The sequence below is a fragment of the Oncorhynchus mykiss genome, chromosome 28, assembly GCF_013265735.2.
Source record: "Oncorhynchus mykiss isolate Arlee chromosome 28, USDA_OmykA_1.1, whole genome shotgun sequence".
Taxonomy (NCBI): domain Eukaryota; kingdom Metazoa; phylum Chordata; class Actinopteri; order Salmoniformes; family Salmonidae; genus Oncorhynchus; species Oncorhynchus mykiss.
The window spans coordinates 19,323,445-19,346,139 of NC_048592.1; the positions used below are offsets into that span (position 1 = coordinate 19,323,445).

At 42.2% G+C, this 22,695-nt stretch overlaps 1 protein-coding gene across 1 annotated transcript; it reads right to left on the minus strand.

The window, feature by feature from the left end:
- Positions 1 to 9,622: 9,622 nt before the first annotated feature.
- Positions 9,623 to 18,407, minus strand: LOC110508682 (ankyrin repeat domain-containing protein 33B-like). Its single transcript, XM_021589398.2, has 4 exons — positions 17,964 to 18,407; positions 13,261 to 13,390; positions 12,908 to 13,048; positions 9,623 to 11,016 (listed from the first exon to the last, which is right to left on the minus strand). The coding sequence occupies exons 1-4, from the start codon at positions 18,405 to 18,407 to the stop codon at positions 10,202 to 10,204; spliced, it is 1,530 nt and encodes a 509-aa protein (XP_021445073.2). The 3' UTR covers positions 9,623 to 10,201.
- Positions 18,408 to 22,695: the final 4,288 nt, after the last annotated feature.

The window sequence follows — 22,695 nt, forward strand, 5'->3', positions numbered from 1 at the left end:
TTGAGAACAATGTGTTTTTTTTTCCAGAGAGGGTTGGCAATCATGTTCATGGTAGACTGTTAATAGAGTATGAATATATATATTATATAAATATAAATATATACTTTTTATGTGCAGATGTGGATGTCACTTAAAGCAGCAACATTATGGAAGAGACTTGTAAAAAAATATATATTTGTTCACCTTCATTTTCTGGTCTACACACTAAAATGTTGACTTTGTGTAGTCATGTTGTTGCTATGTGAAATAGGGGAGACCAGGAGCGGAATATCCACAGAGATACAGGAAGTTGTCACAGACCTCGTTTCGACAAGAAAAGGTACTAAAAGTTACAGCGACAGATTTTTTGTATTTTGGTGTTTACAGAAGGTAGCTACTTCATATCCCTAGCGTTGAATATTGAAATTGTCACAGGTGTTATGTCTTTCACCACCTTCTAAGAAAATGATCCGCTTGATCCTTGTTGGATTCCCTCAAACTTCTCAATATCAGTGGGGTGCACAGTTATCAAAAATAGAGCTTGATGATCCAGTGTGTGTGTTTCTGTCAAAGAGATGGAAACGGAATGAAAGTGGCTTCCCCCAGTAGGACACACGGTTCCATAGCGAGCCCTCCTTTGAGGAAATGTTTCAATAACATTATGTGGCAACCTAGATAAACAAATATTTAATTGCCCAGTAATGCATGAATAGCTCTTCTTTCAGTCAATGTTAAACAAAATGGTGGTTGGCTACACACTAAAGCTGAATTGAGGAGAAAACGGTCATACTTTATTTAGATAGCAAGCAGTTGTTTATCAACAGATAGACTAAAGGGTAGGGTAAAGGTTAAGTTTAGGGTTAGGATAAGGGTTGAGATTTAAAGCTAGGGTTAGTAGATAGTCTGTAGAGCATCTACAGATGGACTATCCAAATAAAGTGTTACCAAAAAAAAAAATCTTAAAAGTTGTGACAACGAGCCCTGGTCTCCCCTACATATCATTTATAAATCTCTCGGTCATCTTCAGATGCTTGAACAATGAATAAATGATGCAAAACCCAAATTGTTCAACATATCCTACAATGATCCCCTTCTCATTAGTTAGCATCTGAAAACAGACACAGTCCTTGTGAAAAGTAGGCATACCTGACAAACTGTATTGAACTATGTCAGTAACCTTTTTGTTGCTAGACAACGTGTTTTAAAGACTTGTGAAACTTTTTATTGTCTCAACAGATTGCAACTGCTACAAAAATATAAACTGACCATCTAAGATTGACTGTTTTGAGGGTTGTTTGTTCGTTACCAATATCTATTTGTGTGTGGTCTGCCTGTGCTCTCTGTGTTCTAAAACCTTTGGTTCAGCCAGAAGAATGATGTTTACTCCTCTACATGAATATGCTCATTCAGTTTAGTAAAAACATTTCTTAAATGTTTCTTTTGAAGTAATTGATTTCAGCTCAAATACAAAGAAGTTTGATCTGCAATGAGAGCCCATTTTCATCTCGTTGTGGATGAGACAATGCCCTTTGTGTCTTCAGTGTTGATTTGACAAATTGATATTCCAGATTCAGAACATAGTGTTTTCTTAACTTTCCCTGTAACCAAGGGAAACAGCCCACTGGGCAAAAACTGGTTGAATCAACGTGGTTTCCACGTCATTGCAATAAAACATTTTTAATGTGATGACATTGAATCAATGTAGAAAACTGACTGGATTTGGAAAAAGAAATCAACGTTTGGGAATTAGTTTTTTTTCCCACCCAACTTTTATTCTAAATCCAATTACATGGTGACATGTTTTGTTGATTTCACATTGAATTCACGTTAGTTGACAAATCAACCAAAATTATATCAAAACTAGATGTTGAAATGACATTTGTACCAGGTATGAAACAGGTGTAAATGTCTGGAATAAAAAGTTGTGAGATTTTCATTAACATTCCAATCAGACACCGTATTCGTTCAGTGCAGTGAACTCTTTCCTTTGTAGCTTGGAATCTGTTAATTCAAAATGAATTAATTTTTATTAGACGTGCTGAAGGTTACAACAGCATGGTGCAGTTACTTTGAGGGGGGGGGGGGGGGGGGTTGTATAAAGAATTCGTTTTCCGTATTCCAATCTACAATGCTTATTTATTTCCTATTCCAAAGGCCTACTGTAGAGTTTCACACCAATTAGTGACTGATAGAAATCCTCCACAACCAGCCCAGGCTGGGGACTGAGGGCGGCAGACTGAGTGAGGGGTGCCCTTACAGTTTCTCTCTAATTGTTTTCTCTGTGACATTGAGTTGAGGTAATGCTGACAGGTCTGTGTGAGTTTACCACTGTGATAGGTGTTAATTACCGGGCTGCAGGCCTAGTTGGGTAATGTTAAGCCTGAGGTTACCGTCCATGCCCATCGTCATGCCACCGGGGTGCCCATCAGAGATATGCTGTATACACTGCCCGTATACACTGCCTGTATACACTGCCTGGCCTATATCTATCTATACATCTCCATGAGAAATGCTCCCAAAACTTCTCTCTAAAAACTAAGAATATAGATTATGAATGGATGAAGGGAAGCACAAGTAGGCCTAGTGCTGCTTCTGTGAAAATGCTCAAATTTCTCACCAGTGTGCCAGATACAGCATTTTGTATAGCTGAAAAGAAGCGATCTATAAGCTTCTAAAAAGTAAGAGATGGAATATTTCATCGTCGCATTACATTTTAATTGCTTCGCTAATCCTGGGAGAATCCATCACTATGAGGACAGTCTACTGGGAAGGAGCATGCAGTGTGTAGCCTATGTCAACCTCAAAAGCTTGGAAGAGTCTGCAGTGCCCTCTACTGGGCATTAGTGACTCATGCAGCTCAGGTCTGCCATTTCACTCTGCAAGGCCCAGTACTACTCCTGTGATGCACGCTGTAGGTACAGATACCGATGCAAGCCGAAATGTACTGACTGCATGGCCCATGAATTTGATATTAGTTTGGAACAGTAAACAACATTTTCTCTCTTCGTAAATGTGAAACATGCTAATATGATGTAACATTTTGATTATGCAAGTACTGTATGTGGGGCTGCAGAGAATATAGCGCAGTTATATAATCACCTGGACCATTTTGAATATTCTATTATATTCATGTGGAGGGGCACCTATTTGTGTGGATTGTCTTCTTAACATAGACAAGTATCATTAAAAAAAAACAACGTAAAATAGCCTTCTGATTTAGTAAGCCAAATAGTTTTCTACTTTTAATCTCCAGCACCACTCCAACATCAATGTGAAAATGGCGTGTTTCTATATTTTTTGTTAATAAAAAAGAAGACAAGCGTTTCCAATGACATCATCAACCAATTAGTAGGCAATTCCTACTAATAATGAGTTAAAATCACGATGCACACCGATGATGTCATTGGAAACACTTATTTACCTCTATCTTTTTACTACAATACATAGAAATGCACCATTTTCACATATGTTGATGTTGGCGTGGTGCTGGAGATTATTAATTTTTTCCGTTTAAGCCTTGATCACATTGGCAGTTTGAAGTGACTATTTGTTTGCATATCCGATAAAAATCTGTTATTTTCCCTTCGCTCTGGACAGCCAAAAAGCACATGGAAAAGGATATTTCAAGCCACATTTCAAACCATCTTCGTGGGTGGTTCGAAATTCGATTCAAATCTGATTCCTGGCAGTGCGACTTGTATGATTTATTTGCCCTAAAAGTCGTTTTTAGACTGTTATTTGGCATATCTTGTTACTTGCTAGCTACTCTACTGACGGTCTGACAAGAACATGTGCTAGCTAACTAGCTTTTTAATTGTTTACAAAGAAAATTTGTGAAATGCTAGAAAGATAAACAACTACTTAGCTAGCTAGTTGACTGCTGTGGCTAGCCAAAAAGTACATGTTTTTAAAAGTTGGATCATCTTATCCTTTGAGGCTTTAAAGGGGTTCTTACATTATGATTTTGAACATTCAAAGCAACTTGGAAAATCCATGGCAACATTGTTGTCACCTTGGCTTGCTACATAACTTCTGAGTGATAGGAAGCACAAGCACCACCACCAGTCAGCCCATACCACTGCACACACACACCCGTCGTTACTTTGACAACTACCATCGCCATGTCAGCAAATCACTGCTGTCTGAACACACACACATCCGATTTGGACACTCGATGTTTGGACAGTCAGTATTCCAAAATGGATTTGAAAACTGATTTCGCATTAAGGCCTGCAGTGTGAACAAGGCTTTAGAGACCTACAGGTAACTGCCAAAATAAAGGAAACACTTGAGTAAAGGAGGGATACAAAGTATATTGATAGCTGGTGCTTTCCCACAGGTGTGGTTCCTGAGTTAATGCTTAGGGTCATGTATAAAAATGACCAGTTTCCCATTATTTTGGCTACCATGGCTAGAAGAAGAGATCTCAGTGACTTTGAAAGAGGGGTCTCAAAGGAGTTTAGGGGGTTTAATATATATATGTGTGTGTGTGTGTGTGTGTCAGTTACCTGATCTGAACCCAATTGAACACATGGGAGAATCTGGAGCAACACCTGAGAGAGCATTTCACATCACCATCAAGAAAACACAAAATTATGGAATTTCTCGTGATAGAATGGTGTCGCATCCCTCCAATAGAGTTCCAGACACTTGTAGAATCTATGCTAAGACGCATCGGAGTTGTTCTGGCAGCTTGTGGTGGCCAAAAGCCCTATTAAGATGCTTTATGTTGGTGTTTCCTTTATTTTGGCAGTTACCTATACTGTACATCACCTATTCGTTGCATTGAGTTCATTTTGAGGAACATTTTGAATTGCCCGGTCAAACAGTTCATTTACATTCTTCCAGCCAAATCTACCTGAATGAGTACCCACTGGGCATACAGACATATGCTCATTTGGCACCGCAATGTTCCACTCTGCATCGCTCAGTGTTCTTTTTAGCATAGCTTTAGCAGCTCTGCTTGCTTAATGTGAAGAATGTCCCACCTGTGGGCTAGCCCATGTTGGGTTTGGAGTGGGCTAGCCCGTGTTGGGTTGGTGTGGGCCAGCATGGGTTTGGCTGATGTAGGCTAGACCATGTTGGGCTGATGTGAGATTGGTGTGGGCAAGGGCTTTCCCCCCTGTCCTGCCATCCCAGCAAACATGACCCCATTGGCCCCATATGGGTATTCGGTGGGCAAAGTGAGCACGGGCTAACACACAAGCCCAACATGTGCTATCCCGATATGGCTGGCTGATGTGGGATTGCTGTGGGCTAGCCTTTGTTGGGCTGGTGTGGGCTTGTGGGCAGTGAATACCCACATGGAACCAATGGGGTCATATTTGCTGGGATGGCAGGACAGGTGGGAAAGCCCTTGCCCACACCAATCTCACATCAGCCCAACATGGTCTAGCCTACATCAACACATGCTGGCCCACACCAACCTAACACGGGCTAGCCCACTCCAAACCCAACACAGGCTAGCCCACATGCTAGTCCACACCAGCCCAACACGGGCCAGCCCAACACGGGCCAGCCCACCCCAGCCCAACACAGACCAGCCCACACTAGCCCAACATGGGCCAGCCAACAACAAGCCCAACAGGGGCCAGCCCACACCAAGCCCAACAGCGGCCAGCCCACACCAAGCCCAACAGGGGCCAGCCCACACTGAGCCCAAGACGGGCCAGCCCAACACTGGCCATCCCACACCAGCCCAACAGGGGCCAGACCACACCAAGCCCAACAGGGGCCAGCCCACACCAAGCCCAACAGGGGCCAGCCCAAGACAGGCCAGCCCACATCAGCCCAACACTGGCCATCCCACACCAGCCCAACTGGGGCCAGCCCACACCAGCCCAACAGGGCCCAGCCCACACCAAGCCCAACAGAGGCCAGCCCACAGGGGCCAGCCCACACATGCCCAATATGGGCCAGCCCACACCGAGCCCGACAAGAGAGTTTAGAGTTTTTGGGGGCATGGTTTGCACACAGTTATTGTTGTGCAATTGTTACTAAAAGTGTCCTAACAGTTTATGGGTTCAGTTTTTTTATATATATATATTTTATCTTGTACACTGCCAAATCTTAAAATACTTAAAAAAGTAAATTTGACATATGAGAAACTGAAATTTCTCTTATAATATATATATATATATATATATATATATATATATATATATATATATATATATATATACACTGCTCAAATAAATAAAGGGAACACTTAAACAACACAATGTAACTCCAAGTCAATCACACTTCTGTGAAATCAAACTGTCCACTTAGGAAGCAACACTGATTGACAATAAATTTCACATGCTGTTGCGCAAATGGAATAGACAACAGGTGGAAATTATAGGCAATTAGCAAGACACCCCCAATAAAGGAGTGGTTCTGCAGGTGGTGACCACAGACCACCACTCAGTTCCTATGCTTCCTGGCTGATGTTTTGGTCACTTTTGAATGCTGGCGGTGCTTTCACTCTAGTGGTAGCATGAGACGGAGTCTACAACCCACACAAGTGGCTCAGGTAGTGCAGCTCATCCAGGATGGCACATCAATGCGAGCTGTGGCAAGAAGTTTTGCTGTGTCTGTCAGCGTAGTGTCCAGAGCATGGAGGCGCTACCAGGAGACAGGCCAGTACATCAAGAGACGTGGAGGAGGCCGTAGGATGGCAACAACCCAGCAGCAGGACCGCTATCTCCGCCTTTGTGTAAGTAGGATCAGGAGGAGCACTGCCAGAGCCCTGCAAAATGACCTCCAGCAGGCCACAAATGTGCATGTGTCTGCTCAAACGGTCAGAAACAGACTCCATGAGGGTGATATGAGGGCCCGACGTCCACAGGTGGGGGTTGTGCTTACAGCCCAACACCGTGCAGGACGTTTGGCATTTGCCAGAGAACACCAAGATTGGCAAATTCGCCACTGGCGCCCTGTGCTCTTCACAGATGAAAGCAGGTTCACACTGAGCACATGTGACAGACGTGACAGAGTCTGGAGACGCCGTGGAGAACGTTCTGCTGCCTGCAACATCCTCCAGGATGACCGGTTTGGCGGTGGGTCAGTCATGGTGTGGGGTGGCATTTCTTTGGGGGGGCCGCACAGCCCTCCATGTGCTCGCCAGAGGTAGCCTGACTGCCATCAGGTACCGAGATGAGATCCTCAGACCCCTTGTGAGACCATATGCTGGTGCGGTTGGCCCTGGGTTCCTCCTAATGCAAGACAATGCTAGACCTCATGTGGCTGGAGTGTGTCAGCAGTTCCTGCAAGAGGAAGGCATTGATGCTATGGACTGGCCCGCCCGTTCCCCAGACCTGAATCCAATTGAGCACATCTGGGACATCATGTCTCGCTCCATCCACCAACGCCACGTTGCACCACAGACTGTCCAGGAGTTGGCGGATGCTTTAGTCCAGGTCTGGGAGGAGATCCCTCAGGAGACCATCCGTCACCTCTTCAGGAGCATGCCCAGGAGCCATGTGGAGGCCACACACACTACTGAGCTTCATTTTGACTTATTTTAAGGACATTACATCAAAGTTGGATCAGCCTGTAGTGTGGTTTTCCACTTTAATTTTGAGTGTGACTCCAAATTCAGACCTCCATGGGTTGATACATTTGATTTCCATTGATAATTTTTGTGTGATTTTGTTGTCAGCACATTCAACTATGTAAAGAAAAAAGTACTTAATAAGAATGTTTCATTCAGATCTAGGATCTAGGATGTGTTATTTTAGTGTTCCCTTTATTTTTTTGAGCAGTGTATATTTGATAGTAATAACTTGGTTGCCATTCTGATACAATGTATCTTGTTCCTAATAGCTAATAGAGGCTTGAAAATATGCAATTTATGTATTGAATTTAAAGTTTCATAAATACATTATAAATAAATAAATTCCTATTAAATTGCAAAGGCGCATCGACCCAATGTGGGCAGCCTACATGGGGCCAATATTTTAGCCCACATTGTGCCCACATCTTGCCAATGTGGACATGTTTGCTGGGATATCTATGTGGTGAAATGCCAATACCCTGCAGTAGACTCTGTTTTGCTCCTTCAGTGTTGCAGTAGAAATTGCTATCATCTACCCTCTCCTTATATCTTATATGTCATGTGAGGCTCAGTTGGTAGAGCATGGTGCTTGCAACGCCAGGGTTGTGGGTTCAATTCCCACAGGCGACCAGTATGAAAATGTATGCATACGTCACTCTGGATAAGTGTCTGTGAAATGTAATATATATTCATTATCACATCAGATCACCATATATAAAGTAAGCAGCCTTGTCCAAGCCAGAATAGGGCAGGAGCCTATTGCCTGTTTCTGTAAATGCTGTTCAGTGATTTGTGAGACTCAGAACAGAGATATACAGGTAACTGCCAAAATAAAGGAAACACTTTGGTAAATGAGGGATATAAAGAACACTATATATACAAAGTATGTGGACATCCCTTCAAATTAGTGGATTCAGCTATTTCAGCCACACCCGTTGCTGACAGGTGTACACAATTGAGCACACCGCCATGCAATCTCCACAGACAAACACTGGCAGGTGAATGGCCTTACTGAAGAGCTCAGTGACTTTCAATGTGGCATCATCATAGGATGCTAACTTTCCAACAAGTCAGTTCATCAAATTTCTGCCCTGCTAGAGCTGTCCCAGTCAACTGTAAGTGCTGTTATTGTGAAGTGCGTAGTGTGTAGAAATCGTCTGTCCTCGGTTGTAACACTCACTACCGAATTCCTAAACTGCCTCTGGAAGCACCGTCAGCACAATAACTGTTTGTCGGGAGCTTCATGAAATGGGTTTCCTTGGCCAAGCAGCTGCACACAAGCCTAAGATCACCATGTGCAATGCCAAACGTTGGCTGGAGTGGTGTAAAGCTTGCCGCCATAGGACTCTGGAGCAGTGGAAATTTGTTCTCAGAAGTCCGACGAACAAATCTGGGTTTGACTGCCTGCACAAAGCCCTGACCTCAACCCCATCGAACACCTTTGGATGAATTGGAACTCCGACTGCATGTCAGGTCCAATCGCCCAACATCAGTGCCCGACAGAACTAATGCTCTTGTGGCTGAATGGAAGCAAGTCCCCACAGCAATGTTCCAACATCTAGTGGAAAGCCTTCCCAGAAGAGTGGAGGCTGTTATAGCAGCAAAGGGAGGACCAACTCCATATTAATGCCTATGATTTTGGAATGAGATGTTAAACGAGCAGGTGTCCACATACTTTGATCATGTAGTATATATTGAAAGCAGAGCTTTCACATAGGTGTGGTTGGTGAGTTAATTAAGCTATTAACATCCTGTCATGTATAAAAATGCTGCCCGTTATTTTGGCTACCATGACTATGCACCAATAGGGTGACAATACCCCCATCCACAGGGCGCGAGTGGTCACTGAATGGCTTGATGACCATGAAAACAATGTAAACCATATGCCATGGCCGTCTTAGTCACCAGTCTAGAAGAAAAATAAACTTAGTCACCAGACCTCAACTCAATAGAACACTTATGGGAGATTCTGGAGCTTGAGACAGCGTTTTCAACAAAACACCAAATTATAGAATTTGTCATGGAAGAATGGTGTCACATCCCTCCAATATAGTTCCAGACACTTGTAGAATCGATGCCAAGGTGAATTCAAGCTGTTCTGGCTCGTGGTGGCCCAACGCCCTATTAAGACACTTTATTTTGGCAGTTACCTGTACATACATCCAACTGATTTGTGTATTATCTGCTTTGAGAATATCCACCAGACAAACATACATTTTTTTGGTGGAGATGAAAAGGTCTCTGACCAAAACATTGACACAATAAACAACGTGCAAAGTATTGTATGTGTTTGAGTTATCCTTTTTACAATGGAGATATCAAACAGTCATAATCTGAAGAAATGCAGATTGAATGGAGAAATGCATAATCTGAAGAAAATGGAAGAATGCATACAAAAATACATCTGCATAAAAGTTCAATTATGAATTCCTCACAATGAGTACACAGTTCAAGCCAAGTATTCCTTCCCCATTACTGTCAAAAGCCAGAAAACAGAGTAACCAATCTAGGACAGGAAAAGATAGTGCTCCATGGCTACAGCTGAATCAAGTGGCACAGTCTTTAAAATCTAAAACGCTGGTGATAACTTCATCTCCTCAGTTCAGAACCAATTACAGTTAAAGGTTAGCTCGCACCCCAAGGCTCTTGAAAAGCAATTTGACCTCTCCTCGTAGCTCAAGTCTTTCAGCGCATCCTCACTGTGGGTAAACGTCTCTTCTTCCCCTCTTCCTCTTGCCTCCTCCTCTCCTCCTTGGCCTCTTTGTACCTCCACTTGGGGAGCTGAAGGAGCTCGGGGTCCTTGCTATTTTTTCTCTTTTCAGGGTTGGGCCATGAGGGGACCTTGCACAGCCTCACCTTGGGGACCACAATGCCCGGCCTGACACTACTCCTCCTCATCATGTTCAGGGGCAGCAAGCTGGTGCGCCTCAGAGCCGAAGTACCAGCCACCGCAACCTCTTGCAACATTTGGGTCTGCAGGCTGGCCCTCCGGTCCCTCTTCTTAGGAACCAACTGCACCCGGGAGTTATTGAACAGCTTCTTGTTGTTGTTGAAGTGCTCGGGGCCCAGGCACTTCAGTTCGTCCACTCGCTGCTTCCTGAGGATCTCTGGCACGGCATAGCGCCGCTTCCCGATGCAGGGGGGACTTCTTGGGGCCACAGTGTGGCAGGCGGTGGCGATCAATGGGCTGGACAGAGCGGTAGTGATGCGTACCATGTGGTCCATCACACCATCGTCCACGGGGTCCGTCTTCATGCGGAGAGAGAACCTGCAGCAGACCTTGTCTGCCACCTTCTGCCAGCAGCTCTTGGACTCCTGGCGTTGGGCCACTAGTTCCTGCAGCATGGGCCATTCCAGCTTGTAGGAGTCACAGAACTGCTGGGCGCATGGCTGGGCCATCAGACGCATCATCAGATAGCCCGTCTCATAGCGACATGTGAACAAAGCCCACTCCCTGGAGGTCATCTTGCGGCTGTAGTCCCTCGCCTCCACGTCCGCTCCTAGTAGAGGGAATACACAAATAAGAAGAAGCATTGAATGCATTGTTATTCAATTGTCATTTCTAAATGTTCATATTTATGGGAGCTGTTACAGATGTCGATCTTAACTTGACCAATTTCATCACAGGAGGAATAGAATCCTGCAGCAGGAGCATTTGATTATCTGAAAAAATATTTGCAATCACCACCAGGGGGAAGCTGGAAGCAGTGTTTGAATACAATGCAGTACCGTACCTACATTGTACCTTAGACTGCTCGTTGTGCTGTTGGAAGGTGAACCTTAGCCCCAGTCTGAGGTCCTGAGCGCTCTGAAGCAGGATCTCTCTGTACTTTGCTCCATTCATTTTTGCCTTGATCCTGACTAGTCTCCCAGTCCCTGCCGCTGAAAAACATCCCCACAGCGATGATTCTTCCGCCACCATGCTTCACCGTAGGGATGGAGCCAGGTTTCCTACAGCTTGGCATTCAGGCAAAATAATTCAATCTTGGTTTCATCAGACCGGAGAATCTTGTTTCTCATGGTCTGAGAGTCTTTCGGTGCCTTTTGGCAAACTCCAAACGGGCTGTCATGTGTCTTTCACTAAGTAGTGTCTTCCGTCTGGCCACTTTACCATAAAGGCCTGATTGGTGGAGTGCCACAGAGATGTTTGGGTTTGGTGGATGCCAGAAGAACGCTACCTGCCCGAATACATAGTGCCAACTGTAAAGTTTGGTGGAAGATAAATAATGGTGTGGGTCTGCTTTTCATGGTTCCAGTGAAGGGAAATCTTAACGCTATAGCATACAATGACATTCTAGACGATTATGTGCTTCCAACTTTGTGGCAATAGATTGGGTAAGGCCCTTTCCTGTTTCAGCATGACAATACCCCCATACAGAAAGTGAGGTCCATACTGAAATGGTTTGTCGAGATCGATGTGGAAGAACTTGACTGACCTGCACAGAGCCCTGACCTCAATCCCATCGAACACCTTTGGGATGAATTGGAACGCCGACTGCGAGCCAGGCCTAATCGCCCAACATCAGTGCCTGACCTCACTAATGCTCTTATGGCTGAATGGAAGCAAGTCCCTGCAGGAATCTTACAACATCTAGCGGAAAGCCTTCCCAGAAGAGTGGAGGCTGTTATAGCAGCAAAGGAGGGATCAACTCCATATTAATGGCCATGATTTTGGAATGAGATGAACGACGAGCATGTGTCCACATACTTCTGGTCATGTAGTGTAGCTATCCTATTCATCGTCTTCTTTGCCCAGATACTGGTTCAGTTGTTGATGTGTATGGATACATTTCAGATAAATGCACACTTGAATGTTGCAGGAATAGGATCCATATGCCTACAGTAGCAATAGGACATTTATTCATATTCTGTCTGGTGCTTTTAACATTTTAATGAGTGAAAGAGGTTCATCACTAATTACCACAGCCTCAAAGTCATAATTATGGCTAAACCCCACCTATTTCTACAATTTCTCTTCTTAAAATCTGATTTTAAACCTAACCTTAACCACACTGCTATACCCTAATGTTAAATTACATTTTTGTTTTCATGAATCTTTACGATATAGCCAATTTGGACTTTGTGGCTGCGCTAACTAATGACAACCACAAGATAGGGAGGATGATTTTGATAGCTGGCACTGATCCGAATCACTCAACTGCCCCTGAATATGGTGAAAGGGAACTGTGGCTTTTCAGTGAAAGTATCTAAATCACGAGGCTCATTTGAATTTCCTGATGCTCAGGACATTTTTCTGCAACAAAAGAAGATTAAGATCCGACATCTGTAACTGTACAGACTTATTCTTCATCACAGTGGGCCTAGCAAAAAAATAAAGATAATGTAAACATTGGAGAAAGTATATAGGAAAACTAAATATCTTAGCTCTACCTGACATCATGAGCAAACAAACAACATCTGCCCTCCCTTGCATGGCTGCCTTCATCAAAGCGGTGAATCCATGGCAGTTCCTACGCTCTAGGTCCAGGTTGGGGAAGTAGTTGATCAAGTAGCTGGATATCATAATGTGGCCTGGTGTTACAAAATAAACAAATGTGTTATTCACCTTATTCACAATTAACCATTTTTAATTCTACTCAATGTTATCAGATCAAAGCGTTTGTCTTCATCTGGACTTTCATTTAGAATTTTCATTATATTTCATGACACATTGCCAAGATATACTGTACTAGGAAGTAGGAACCAACCAACCTCCCAGCATTGAAACATCTGTAGATTTTTACCTGCTTGAGCAGCTGTCATGAGGGCTGTATTCCCCTCGTTGTCTTGCCAGTTGACATCGATATGGGGACACTGAGAAAGCGCTATGACCACATCCACCCAGCCCATGTAACAGGCTACTATCAGCCCATTCTGAAAAACACAACATTCAAAGATCAGTGACACATACCTCTTTTTGGATGTATGTTTACTGCTTTAGTAAAATACGTCAGTGGCCTTCTGGTGACTCTGTTGACACACAGTGCCATATCGTTCAACTCGAACATTTGGCCTTGCACCAAAGGTATATTAAGTCACACAACTACCGGCACATCACTTGTTTACTTTAGATCTCAAGAAAGATACACATCTCCAGAAGTGGCTGCTGCTAGTGCTTGTTAATGACATTGTAGCTAATTAAGGACACAAAGCAAGCTCACCCACCCAGGACTCTGAGGTCACTGTTACACTGATGGTCTTAAGTCGGTGGTCTCAGTGCTCATTATCCCAACACAGTTGCTTCACAGGGTCAATTGGATCAATAGGTGGGGCGTCATGTAGCCTAGTGGTTAGAGCATTGGGCCAATAACAAAAAGGTTGCTAGATCAAATCCCTGAGCTGACAAGGTAAAAATCTGTTGTTCAGCCCCTGAACAAGGACGTTAACCCACTGTTCCTAGGCTGTCCTTGTAAATAAGAAGTTGTTCTTAACTGACTTGCCTGGTTAAATAAAAAATAGCTCTGCTTTTTAAGGCATGTTTAAAGCTACTCTAGCTCTAGGTGCGTGGTGCTAGACTTGTGTTGACAGTGTAGAATAGGACAGTGGGTAGTCTCATTTGTAAATGAGAGCTGATTTAAGAAACTATCTATCTTTGGGGGTCTTTGAGAAACAATTTACCTAACAAAATAAACAAATACTTGGAGCGAAACTGATAAACCTGTATGATTGGAGGGTAATGTCAGAGATGCCAAATGACAGACCTACTGATCCCTTAGGAAATTCCAAGTTAAGTCTCAGCTAATAGTCTTTCTGGAGCTTTCTGAACCATCTGCCTGCTGCTGCCTACAGTACTAATCACAGTCCACCAGACCTATGGTGAGATAGCATAATGACCGGATAGTAAACAGTATGCAAGAGTGGCTCACAGGCTCAGTTTCTGGATTTGGGGAAAACCCAGTCACCAAGGCTACTGTACAACCAATCACAGGTATGGGCTGGATTCAATCAGTATTGCGGAAGTATCAGTGTAAATCCATGTAAAAAGGTCAAATGTCATCTCCAGTTAAGCCGACATATACAGTGTTTATGTGACTCCAGGCCACGGGAACATTGCCTTTAATTGTCAATCGCGCAATAAAGTGGATCTTCAGCACTACGTATTGAATAAAGCCCTAAGTCATCTGAAGAAAACTCATTAGACATTGTGTACTGTAAACAAAGCGTTATGCCCACTCATAATGAAAACCCCAAACTCAAAAGCGTTGGAATATCAACAGAACCTCCAGTATTCTCACTGCTTAGGGTTTACATGGTCAACTGATGTAAAGGTCTCTGTTGTAGGCCTAGAACGCAGCTTTGGGACCAAATAGGAATTCAAAGTGAAAATATCTGACAACAACACCCCATCTATAAACAACCCAAGGGAGAACATCATCTTGCCATGGCTCACTATCTATCTTGGACCCGCTATCTGCAGTGTTGGGGAGTAGTGAACTACATGCAGTTCAACTAGTAATTCAACTATATTTTGCAGTAGCTTTGTGGTAGTTGAACTAAATTCAAACCGTGGTTGTTTTTTCAGTAGTTAATTACTTTTTTCTGCCATGTAGCAGTGCAGCTAACTACTGGAACTACACTACTTTTTGGCCAAAAATAAAACATGGGTTAAGTAGGCAAGAATTTCCTTTCTTTTTTGGCATCAGTCCTTCCTAATTCTCTCTTGAAACATAGTTCTTGTGTTTAATATTCTAAATGACACATTCTGTTCCATCTGACTCCAGAGTGGTTCATTTATAGTCTGTGACATTTCAGATTTAGATATGATAATTTATCACCAAGTAGTTTCGATGTAGTGAACTGCTTTTTCAAAATATTTTAAGTTAAATAAACTATATATTTTTAAAGGTTACCTTTAGTGTAGCGTAACTCTTCCAGTGTGAAGTAATTGGCAGCTTGGTTAACAATATTTCCAGAGTAGCTTCTCCAACACTGACTATCTGTCTAGGTGAATTGGAAAAACTGCCGTTTTAGATTTGCCAAAAATAATCTCTTAATCTGCTCAAACAGAGTGCACCTTCAGTTTGTTTGATTTGAAAACACTGCTGTGTGTGGGTTTGTTTACATCTACACAGACTACACATTGGGGCTCATGTCATGACAGTGGAGGATGTAACATGAAACAACTGAGAGCATGTCTTGCTTTTATGGATCCAGACACTCGTGCCATTAAGTGTTGCATGACATCAAACTTCTCCCCTCATTTGTACTGTATTAGTATGTCCCATGAGAAGGGAATATACAGGTCAGTGGTCGAGCCTAGTATCTCAGTTTTACCAGCTACTGAGGGAAATCAGGGACCTACTGTATCTACAAGCAACACCTTTAGAATATAATGTACAATAATAGTCGCTGAATGCGTGGGCTACTTATATCCCTGGTATTATTGCTTTACCACTTAAGAGGATACAGCAGTGAGAAACACATTCAAAATTGTATTGGGTCTAACCCTAATGTCTACCTGTTGGGTACCCATGATGGTCATTAATGTTGTAAAGAATAAGCTATTTGAAGCACCATCCTCGTCCTTGGTATTGTCCAGCTGCACCCTGATATCTTGGGTGAACCTTTTGAAAGCTCAGCCATGATTGCGAGCTGATTCAATTCTATCTCAATCTCAGTGGCGGTCGGTGACGTTTAAGATAAGGGAGGGAAATAATTTTGGGGATGAACATGAACTAATTTCTATTACAACACATTGAATGACTGTCATTCATATTCCATTCACCCAGATCAATGTAACATCAATAGGTTTAGGCTCTTACATGATACTCATATTTTTCCTATACACATCATGAGGTTGCGACAACTTAGCCGAATGAAAGTTTAAAACATAGGTGCACAAGTTGAGAGAAATTTGAGTAACCAAGGTGACAGACATTGACAGATTCAATACTGCCTTGCACAATCTTGCCTGTACCTAGCTTATCAAGGGTGTAATCATTAGTCCAACAGTTGCACACAAGAGTTTCTATTTGACAAATTCAGGTATATTTACCCTCGTTTCGTTCTGTTTGCTTCCATTTAAGCAACATTTTCCAACAGAATCGGCAAAATGAATACACCCCTGATCACACGGAAACACAGTTCACTTTCAAAACAGCCACATATAAACAGCATGATCCCTTTGATCGTTGGATAATTCCTTCTCGCATCTACACGCCCTCCTCTCAAAAAAAAAACATTCCAAGCCAAACCTTCATATCAGAACTGCTAACCGCTACACACAGCTTACATCATTGTCACCATATTAGCTAACATCAAGTCAATGTAGCTACTAGACCTAACAAGTTAGTAAACTCTCTACAATCATGCAGTACAGTATACGGTTAGCAAGCAGTTTATCAGTTACACCGGCAAGCCCCGGTGGCAATAAATTAATAAAACCAAAAGTTTACCTTGACATTGAAGAGTTCCAGTGTTGGATAGCCATAGCCAGCTAGATAACGGAGCATCCCTCTCGGTTTGAGCCGGGTGTGTGAGAAGGCTAAAGTATCCAGCTGCATTTACTAGCTAAGTAAATACATTTTTTTGAAGAAATGTATTTGTTGAAAACTATTAAACTCTTGTCTTTCTCTCTCTTTGAGTCAACCACTCACCACATTTTATGCACAGCAGTGCTAGCTTACTAGCTGTAGTGTATGCTTTCCGTACTAGATTAATTTATTCTCTGATCCTTTGATAGGGTGGACCACATGTCAGTTCATGCTGTAAGAGCTCTGATAGGTTAAAGGATGTCCTCTAGAAGTTGTCATAATTACTGTGTAACTCTATGAAAGAGGGTGAGAACCATGAGCCTCCTAGGTTTTGTATTGAAATCGATTCAGAAGCTAGCTGTCCTCCGTCTACGCCATGGTGCTGCTGAGGCCACTGTAAACCTTCAATTGTGTTTTACCCAATTATTTGGTGACGTTAATATATTTAATATAGTTTCATTTAATAATGATGACTTTTTAAATGTTTCACTATTTTTATTTTTATGAAATTTACTGAGGAGTATGGTCCTCCCCATCTTCCTCTGAGGTGCCTACACTGCTCAATCTGCAATCCACACCCCCATCTGTTTCAGGGCAACAAACTGCTCTGAGTATTCCTCTGAGATTGTCACTGTCTACAGAAATGGCACAATTTGGGCCCTATATGACACTCAGCCCTATACAGAAAGCCTGGAAAATGAATTCCTAGTTAAAACCTCTGCTGTTCTATCAAATCACTATAAAGCCAATTCCTGATTGGTGGAGATCTCATGGAAACCTTCTTTACAAATATCTAAGTTCCAATGTCCATGCTAGCATGCCATGTAGAAAGCATTATGCATTGCAAGTAGGATTCTAGTGTGGACATTGGAACACAAACAATGTTATATGTTTGTGCAGTCGGGCCTTTACTTGATAATACTGATATAAGTTTCAAAAAACAGTTAATTTCTTTAATGACACCACGAACATACTCTGTTGTTCTTGTCTGTTTCATTCACTTCCTCCTTTGTCACCCCTTGCCTTATCATAATCTTCACTATGATGGAATTGTTATTGGAGCAGGCCTTGAAGAAGGACAGAGGTTCGGGGGTGTTTGGGCTGGGAGTCCTGTATTTGAGAGAGTCATCGGGTGGATAGAAGGAGTTATCAGAGTCAATACTCTTGGTATCCTTCGGCAGATCTGGCAATGTGTCAAAGTCAAACTCTTCAAATTCCTGATAGACATCATCGTCGTCATCGTCGTAATAGTTGCTTTCCTCATTGTCTCCCTCATTAGGATCCTCATTTTCATTGCCTGCGACCGTCTCCGACAATATAGACGACTCCTCATCTTTGCGACCCCTGACAATCCCATTCTGCTGAACATTTAACAAGGTCCCTCCACCTCCACCTGGGTCCTCTGTGATCTGCACCATTTAACCTCCTATTAGAATACACCACAATATCAATATTAATTGCCCCTCATTCAAAATGTAAATACTTAGCTAGGTTTTGTAGAAGAACAGATGTCAGTACAATCCCCAACTAGAACATAATCAAACATTTGTTCTGGTTTCAAAGCCACTTGAGGAAGATGTCTCAGAATGTCCCTTTTAATCCATCCATAAATCTTGTTCCCTGAAGCATTAGACGGAGATTAAATACCTTGTTTATATCCATGTGACATCCCCAACGGATCCTCTTGTTTTCATCAGCTCCTCATTTGCCTTCTGTTTTTCTCACTTTCCAAATGGCAACCGGCAACAACAATGTGACAGCTTGAGAATTCATCTCTTGAATACATTTTTTGCCAAAGTTGTCCCACAAAACGCTGTTCACCAAAAGGCACTGTATTCTTTTACACAGTCTCTAGTTCCTGCTGTGCTGATACCTGACTAGTCTATGCACCTGCAGTAAAGCATTTTGTTTCCTTTGACTGATGTGGAAGAGAAGAATTGTCTAAACTGACGCTTCATAATCCCTTAAATCAGTCTTTGCTCTCTCTCTCTCTCTCTCTCTCTCTCTCTCTCTCTCTCTCTCTCTCTCTCCCACTCTCTCCCTCTCTCTCTCTCTCTCTCTCTCTCTCTCTCCCACTCTCTCTCTCTCTCTCTCTCTCTCTCTCCCTCTCCCTCTCTCTCTCTCCCTCCCCCCCTCTCTCTCTCTCTATCTCTCTCTCATACTTTCTACTTAGTGTTGGGAACTTTTGTAGTCTGATATAGTATCTCCAAATTATATAGTTGAATAAAAAAGTATTGAATGATAGAATTACAGATTTAGCAGACTAGTATTGTATTTTCTTGATCTGGATAGCTAAACCTCAATTCACAGATGAATTAAATGTTGTGCTCTCTCAGCCAAATATTTCATTGCATGCCTGTGTGTGATAAACTGGTTTTGCACCATACCCATACCCTAAAACTATAGTTCATCCACTGACTTGGGGTGCCCACTAGTTGTGCAGCATTTGCATATGACCCTAATCTATATTTGGCTGTGGCTGCTGTTAGCTCTGTGTTAGCTGACTGGTAATTGGATACAGCAGAAATAACACAGCCTCTTAGATAAGTTTTTTTTCTTCTAATTTTCCTCAACAGCAAGCCAGCATGTCATATACCTACTGTACACTTTGTGACACTAATTCACATTATTTTGTTAGTTGATTGACATTATTTTAGATGCTGTTAAAGGTTTGGATGTAGCGTTTGTCTGTTTTTACAGTGTCATAAACTGTAGTGCAACTTTTGGCAGTGCGGTTCCCACGCTTGTCCGAGCTCCATGCAGTAGTCTTAGTGTAGTTCTGTGAGTGCTCATGTGGGTGGCTAAAAAGCACGTTTGAAAGTATCTTCTCCTAATTGCTCCTTGCTTCCTTGCAGATGCCTAGCCAATCTGACTGTCGACATTCTCACCGTCTTTTAAACTCAAGATGTCAGTATAATGAGAAAAGGAGATACCAAAGTAATGACACTATCAACAAGGCTATGAAAATTCAGCTTTGAAAATTCAATCTACAGATCTTGACACGATTGATTACTTACTGCATATGGTAGGCCCTGGGCTGATCTTAATTAAGGGGCAATCAGCAGTTGTTACATCCATTTTTGGACTTCTAAATGAATGATATGTACCCATTGATTCCTGAAGAATATAACTTATGAGCTTAGTTCAACTGTGGTACCCCATCAGAATGCAAAATATAAGCCTGTTTTACTCCGATGTTTGTAAACAAAGTAAATGTAAACAAACACTCCATAGCTTAAAACCATGGTTAAAAACGATCCTTTTGATTTACTTTGTTTACTTGCATCAATAGCTCTGTCTTTGAATTTGAGAGTGGTTACATTTCTCCAGCCCCATTTCCCCCACTTTGTTATTGTTTTAACTGCTGATTGCTGCTTTAAGCATTACATAATTTCCGTAGTTGAGTCTTAGTTGATGCAGTCAATGGTTGAGCCGCTGATGTTGGTCCATGCACCGGTAAGCCTTTAGCAAGATGTTGTACATCAGGTCAATGCTAAACTACTTTTGAGTATCACATCTAATTCCCAATACCAAATCAGTACACAATTAAAACTAGGTCAGTCGATGTTTAAAAGTAGACTAACATTCTTAGAGTATAGGCCAGTATTTAGTGTCAACGCCGCACAGGCTATATTTACCTCTAACAGGATCACTTTATAGCAAAGTGCCAGCCAGATTACTGTCAGTAACAGGAGTGTTATCTGAAAAGGGCTCATCCTGTGTTGAGTGGGGCCTTTCACCCTTATCGTTTCGACCCAAACTGTGCTCTTTTGGCTCACTTTTCAGTTAGTTTGGTTCAGTATAATGTCAGTCTGCCTGTGTTACACACTGCTTATTACCAGACTAGTTGGAGTGGGGCAGGGCTAGCTAGCTAGGCTCCTCCATCAGTGCAAAAGCAGGCTGGCACCAGATACAGGTAACTGCCAAAATAAAGGGAACCCCCAACATAGTGTCTTAATAGGGCATTGGGCAACCACACTCTGCCAGAACAGATTCGATCCACCTTGGCATACATTCTACAAGTGTCTGGAACTCTAATGGAGGGATGCGACAACATTCTTCCACAAGAAATTCCATCATTTGGTGTTTTGTTGATCCGGCACTGCTCCAGAATCTCCCTTAAGTGTTCAATTGGGTTGAGATCTGGTGACTGAAACGCACACACCCTTTAAACACCTTATGCTCGTTTGAGACCCCTCTTTCAAATTTACTAAGATCTCTTCTACTAGTCATGGTAGCCAAAATAATGACCCTAAGCATGATGAGACATTAAATGCTTAATTAACTCAGGAACCACACCTGCTTTACTGCTTTACTTTGTATCCCTCATTTACTCCAGTGTTTCCTTTATTTTGGGAGTTACATGTATGTTATTGGGCCAGATGGTGCTGATCCGTGCTGGAAAGGACAATGTGAAAATAAAATATTCTGAAAGTAAAGTTTGGGTCGGCACAATAATGTGAAAGTGATGTTAGAATTATAATCTAGTAATCCATGTCAATAAACATTAGATATGCAGCCAACACAGTATTTCCAACCCCAACATATTTCCGTACTTGAGCACCATGGAAATGTCCTACCATTTGTTTTTTACAGCACTACTACTATAATGTGCCATACATTTCTGTCCGGATCTGGGATGGTAATCAAATGGTATAAAAACTTGCCACGTTTTCTAGGGATGAGGACAAGACATTTTGACCTGCAAGCGATTTACAGTTTGACCAGCAGGATTAAGGGCCTAGGAAAAGTACTAGCCATCCAGGATATCGTTCTAGGAAAAACAGTTATTTTGAGTTCCATTGACTTGACATTATTCAGCCACTATCAGGTGTGATTATGTTATTGGCTATGAGATGACAGCACCATCAAATAAAATACAATTGTATTTGTCACATGCGCTTAATACAACAGCAAATAAAATAAAATTGTATTTGTCACATGCGCTGAATACAACAGGCACCTTACAGTGCAATGCTTACTTACAGACTCTTAACCAACAATCATGACATGGCCTGTACTGAACCCAGTGCTGCCATCATAACGGGCCCGTTTCCGACTTAGGAAATGTACAAAATGTGAGTCTTTCCTACGCTTCTCAGTAGTTGGTATTCAGACTTGCCTTATGCAGGTGCATAACAAGCTTTGCAGGCATGGTTCCATTGCACGCGCTGAATACCTTTAATGAAAAAAACATTGAAAACCCTCCCACTTGCTGGCCAACAGATTTTTTCATGGAGTTTTCATTCAATACGGTTTTCAGTACATTTATCTTAAACCATCCCTTTAAATTTGGTGTACCTTTAATTCTAATTTTGTCGACAGACTAGAATACATTGAGAGAAAGGGTTTCATAGTGATCAATGAAAGAACGCCATCTAAATATATGAATTTTTGGCCTCATTTCAGCACCAATTGGTTGACTATTTAGGCACTTTTAATGATTAGGAAAGTATGTATGGTTTGGAGAGCCTTTACACACAAAATATATTGATCAATCAAAAATACAGTGGTTTGATTCATCCTGAAAGTTGTAATATTTAAGTTCATCATCCATGAAATAAATATTAGGCGGAAAGAAAGTGTAAAATAAGATTTGAACAATGGTTCTATAAATCTCCCCTAATCCTCACTAATCATGGAACGGTATGACAATGGTCCAGTCGTCATGAACCATGGCGTCAGGCTCCAGGTTTAACCTGCTGT

Coding starts and splice junctions, on each gene's coding strand:
- LOC110508682 (XM_021589398.2), bottom strand. CDS start 18,407: ATGGTGCAGATCACAGAGGACCCAGGTGGAGGTGGAGGGACCTTGTTA. Junction 13,391..17,963: donor AAACAGACAAGAACAACAGA/GTATGTTCGTGG, acceptor TGTGTTTTTCAG/AATGGGCTGATAGTAGCCTG. Junction 13,049..13,260: donor CATGACAGCTGCTCAAGCAG/GTAAAAATCTAC, acceptor TTGTAACACCAG/GCCACATTATGATATCCAGC.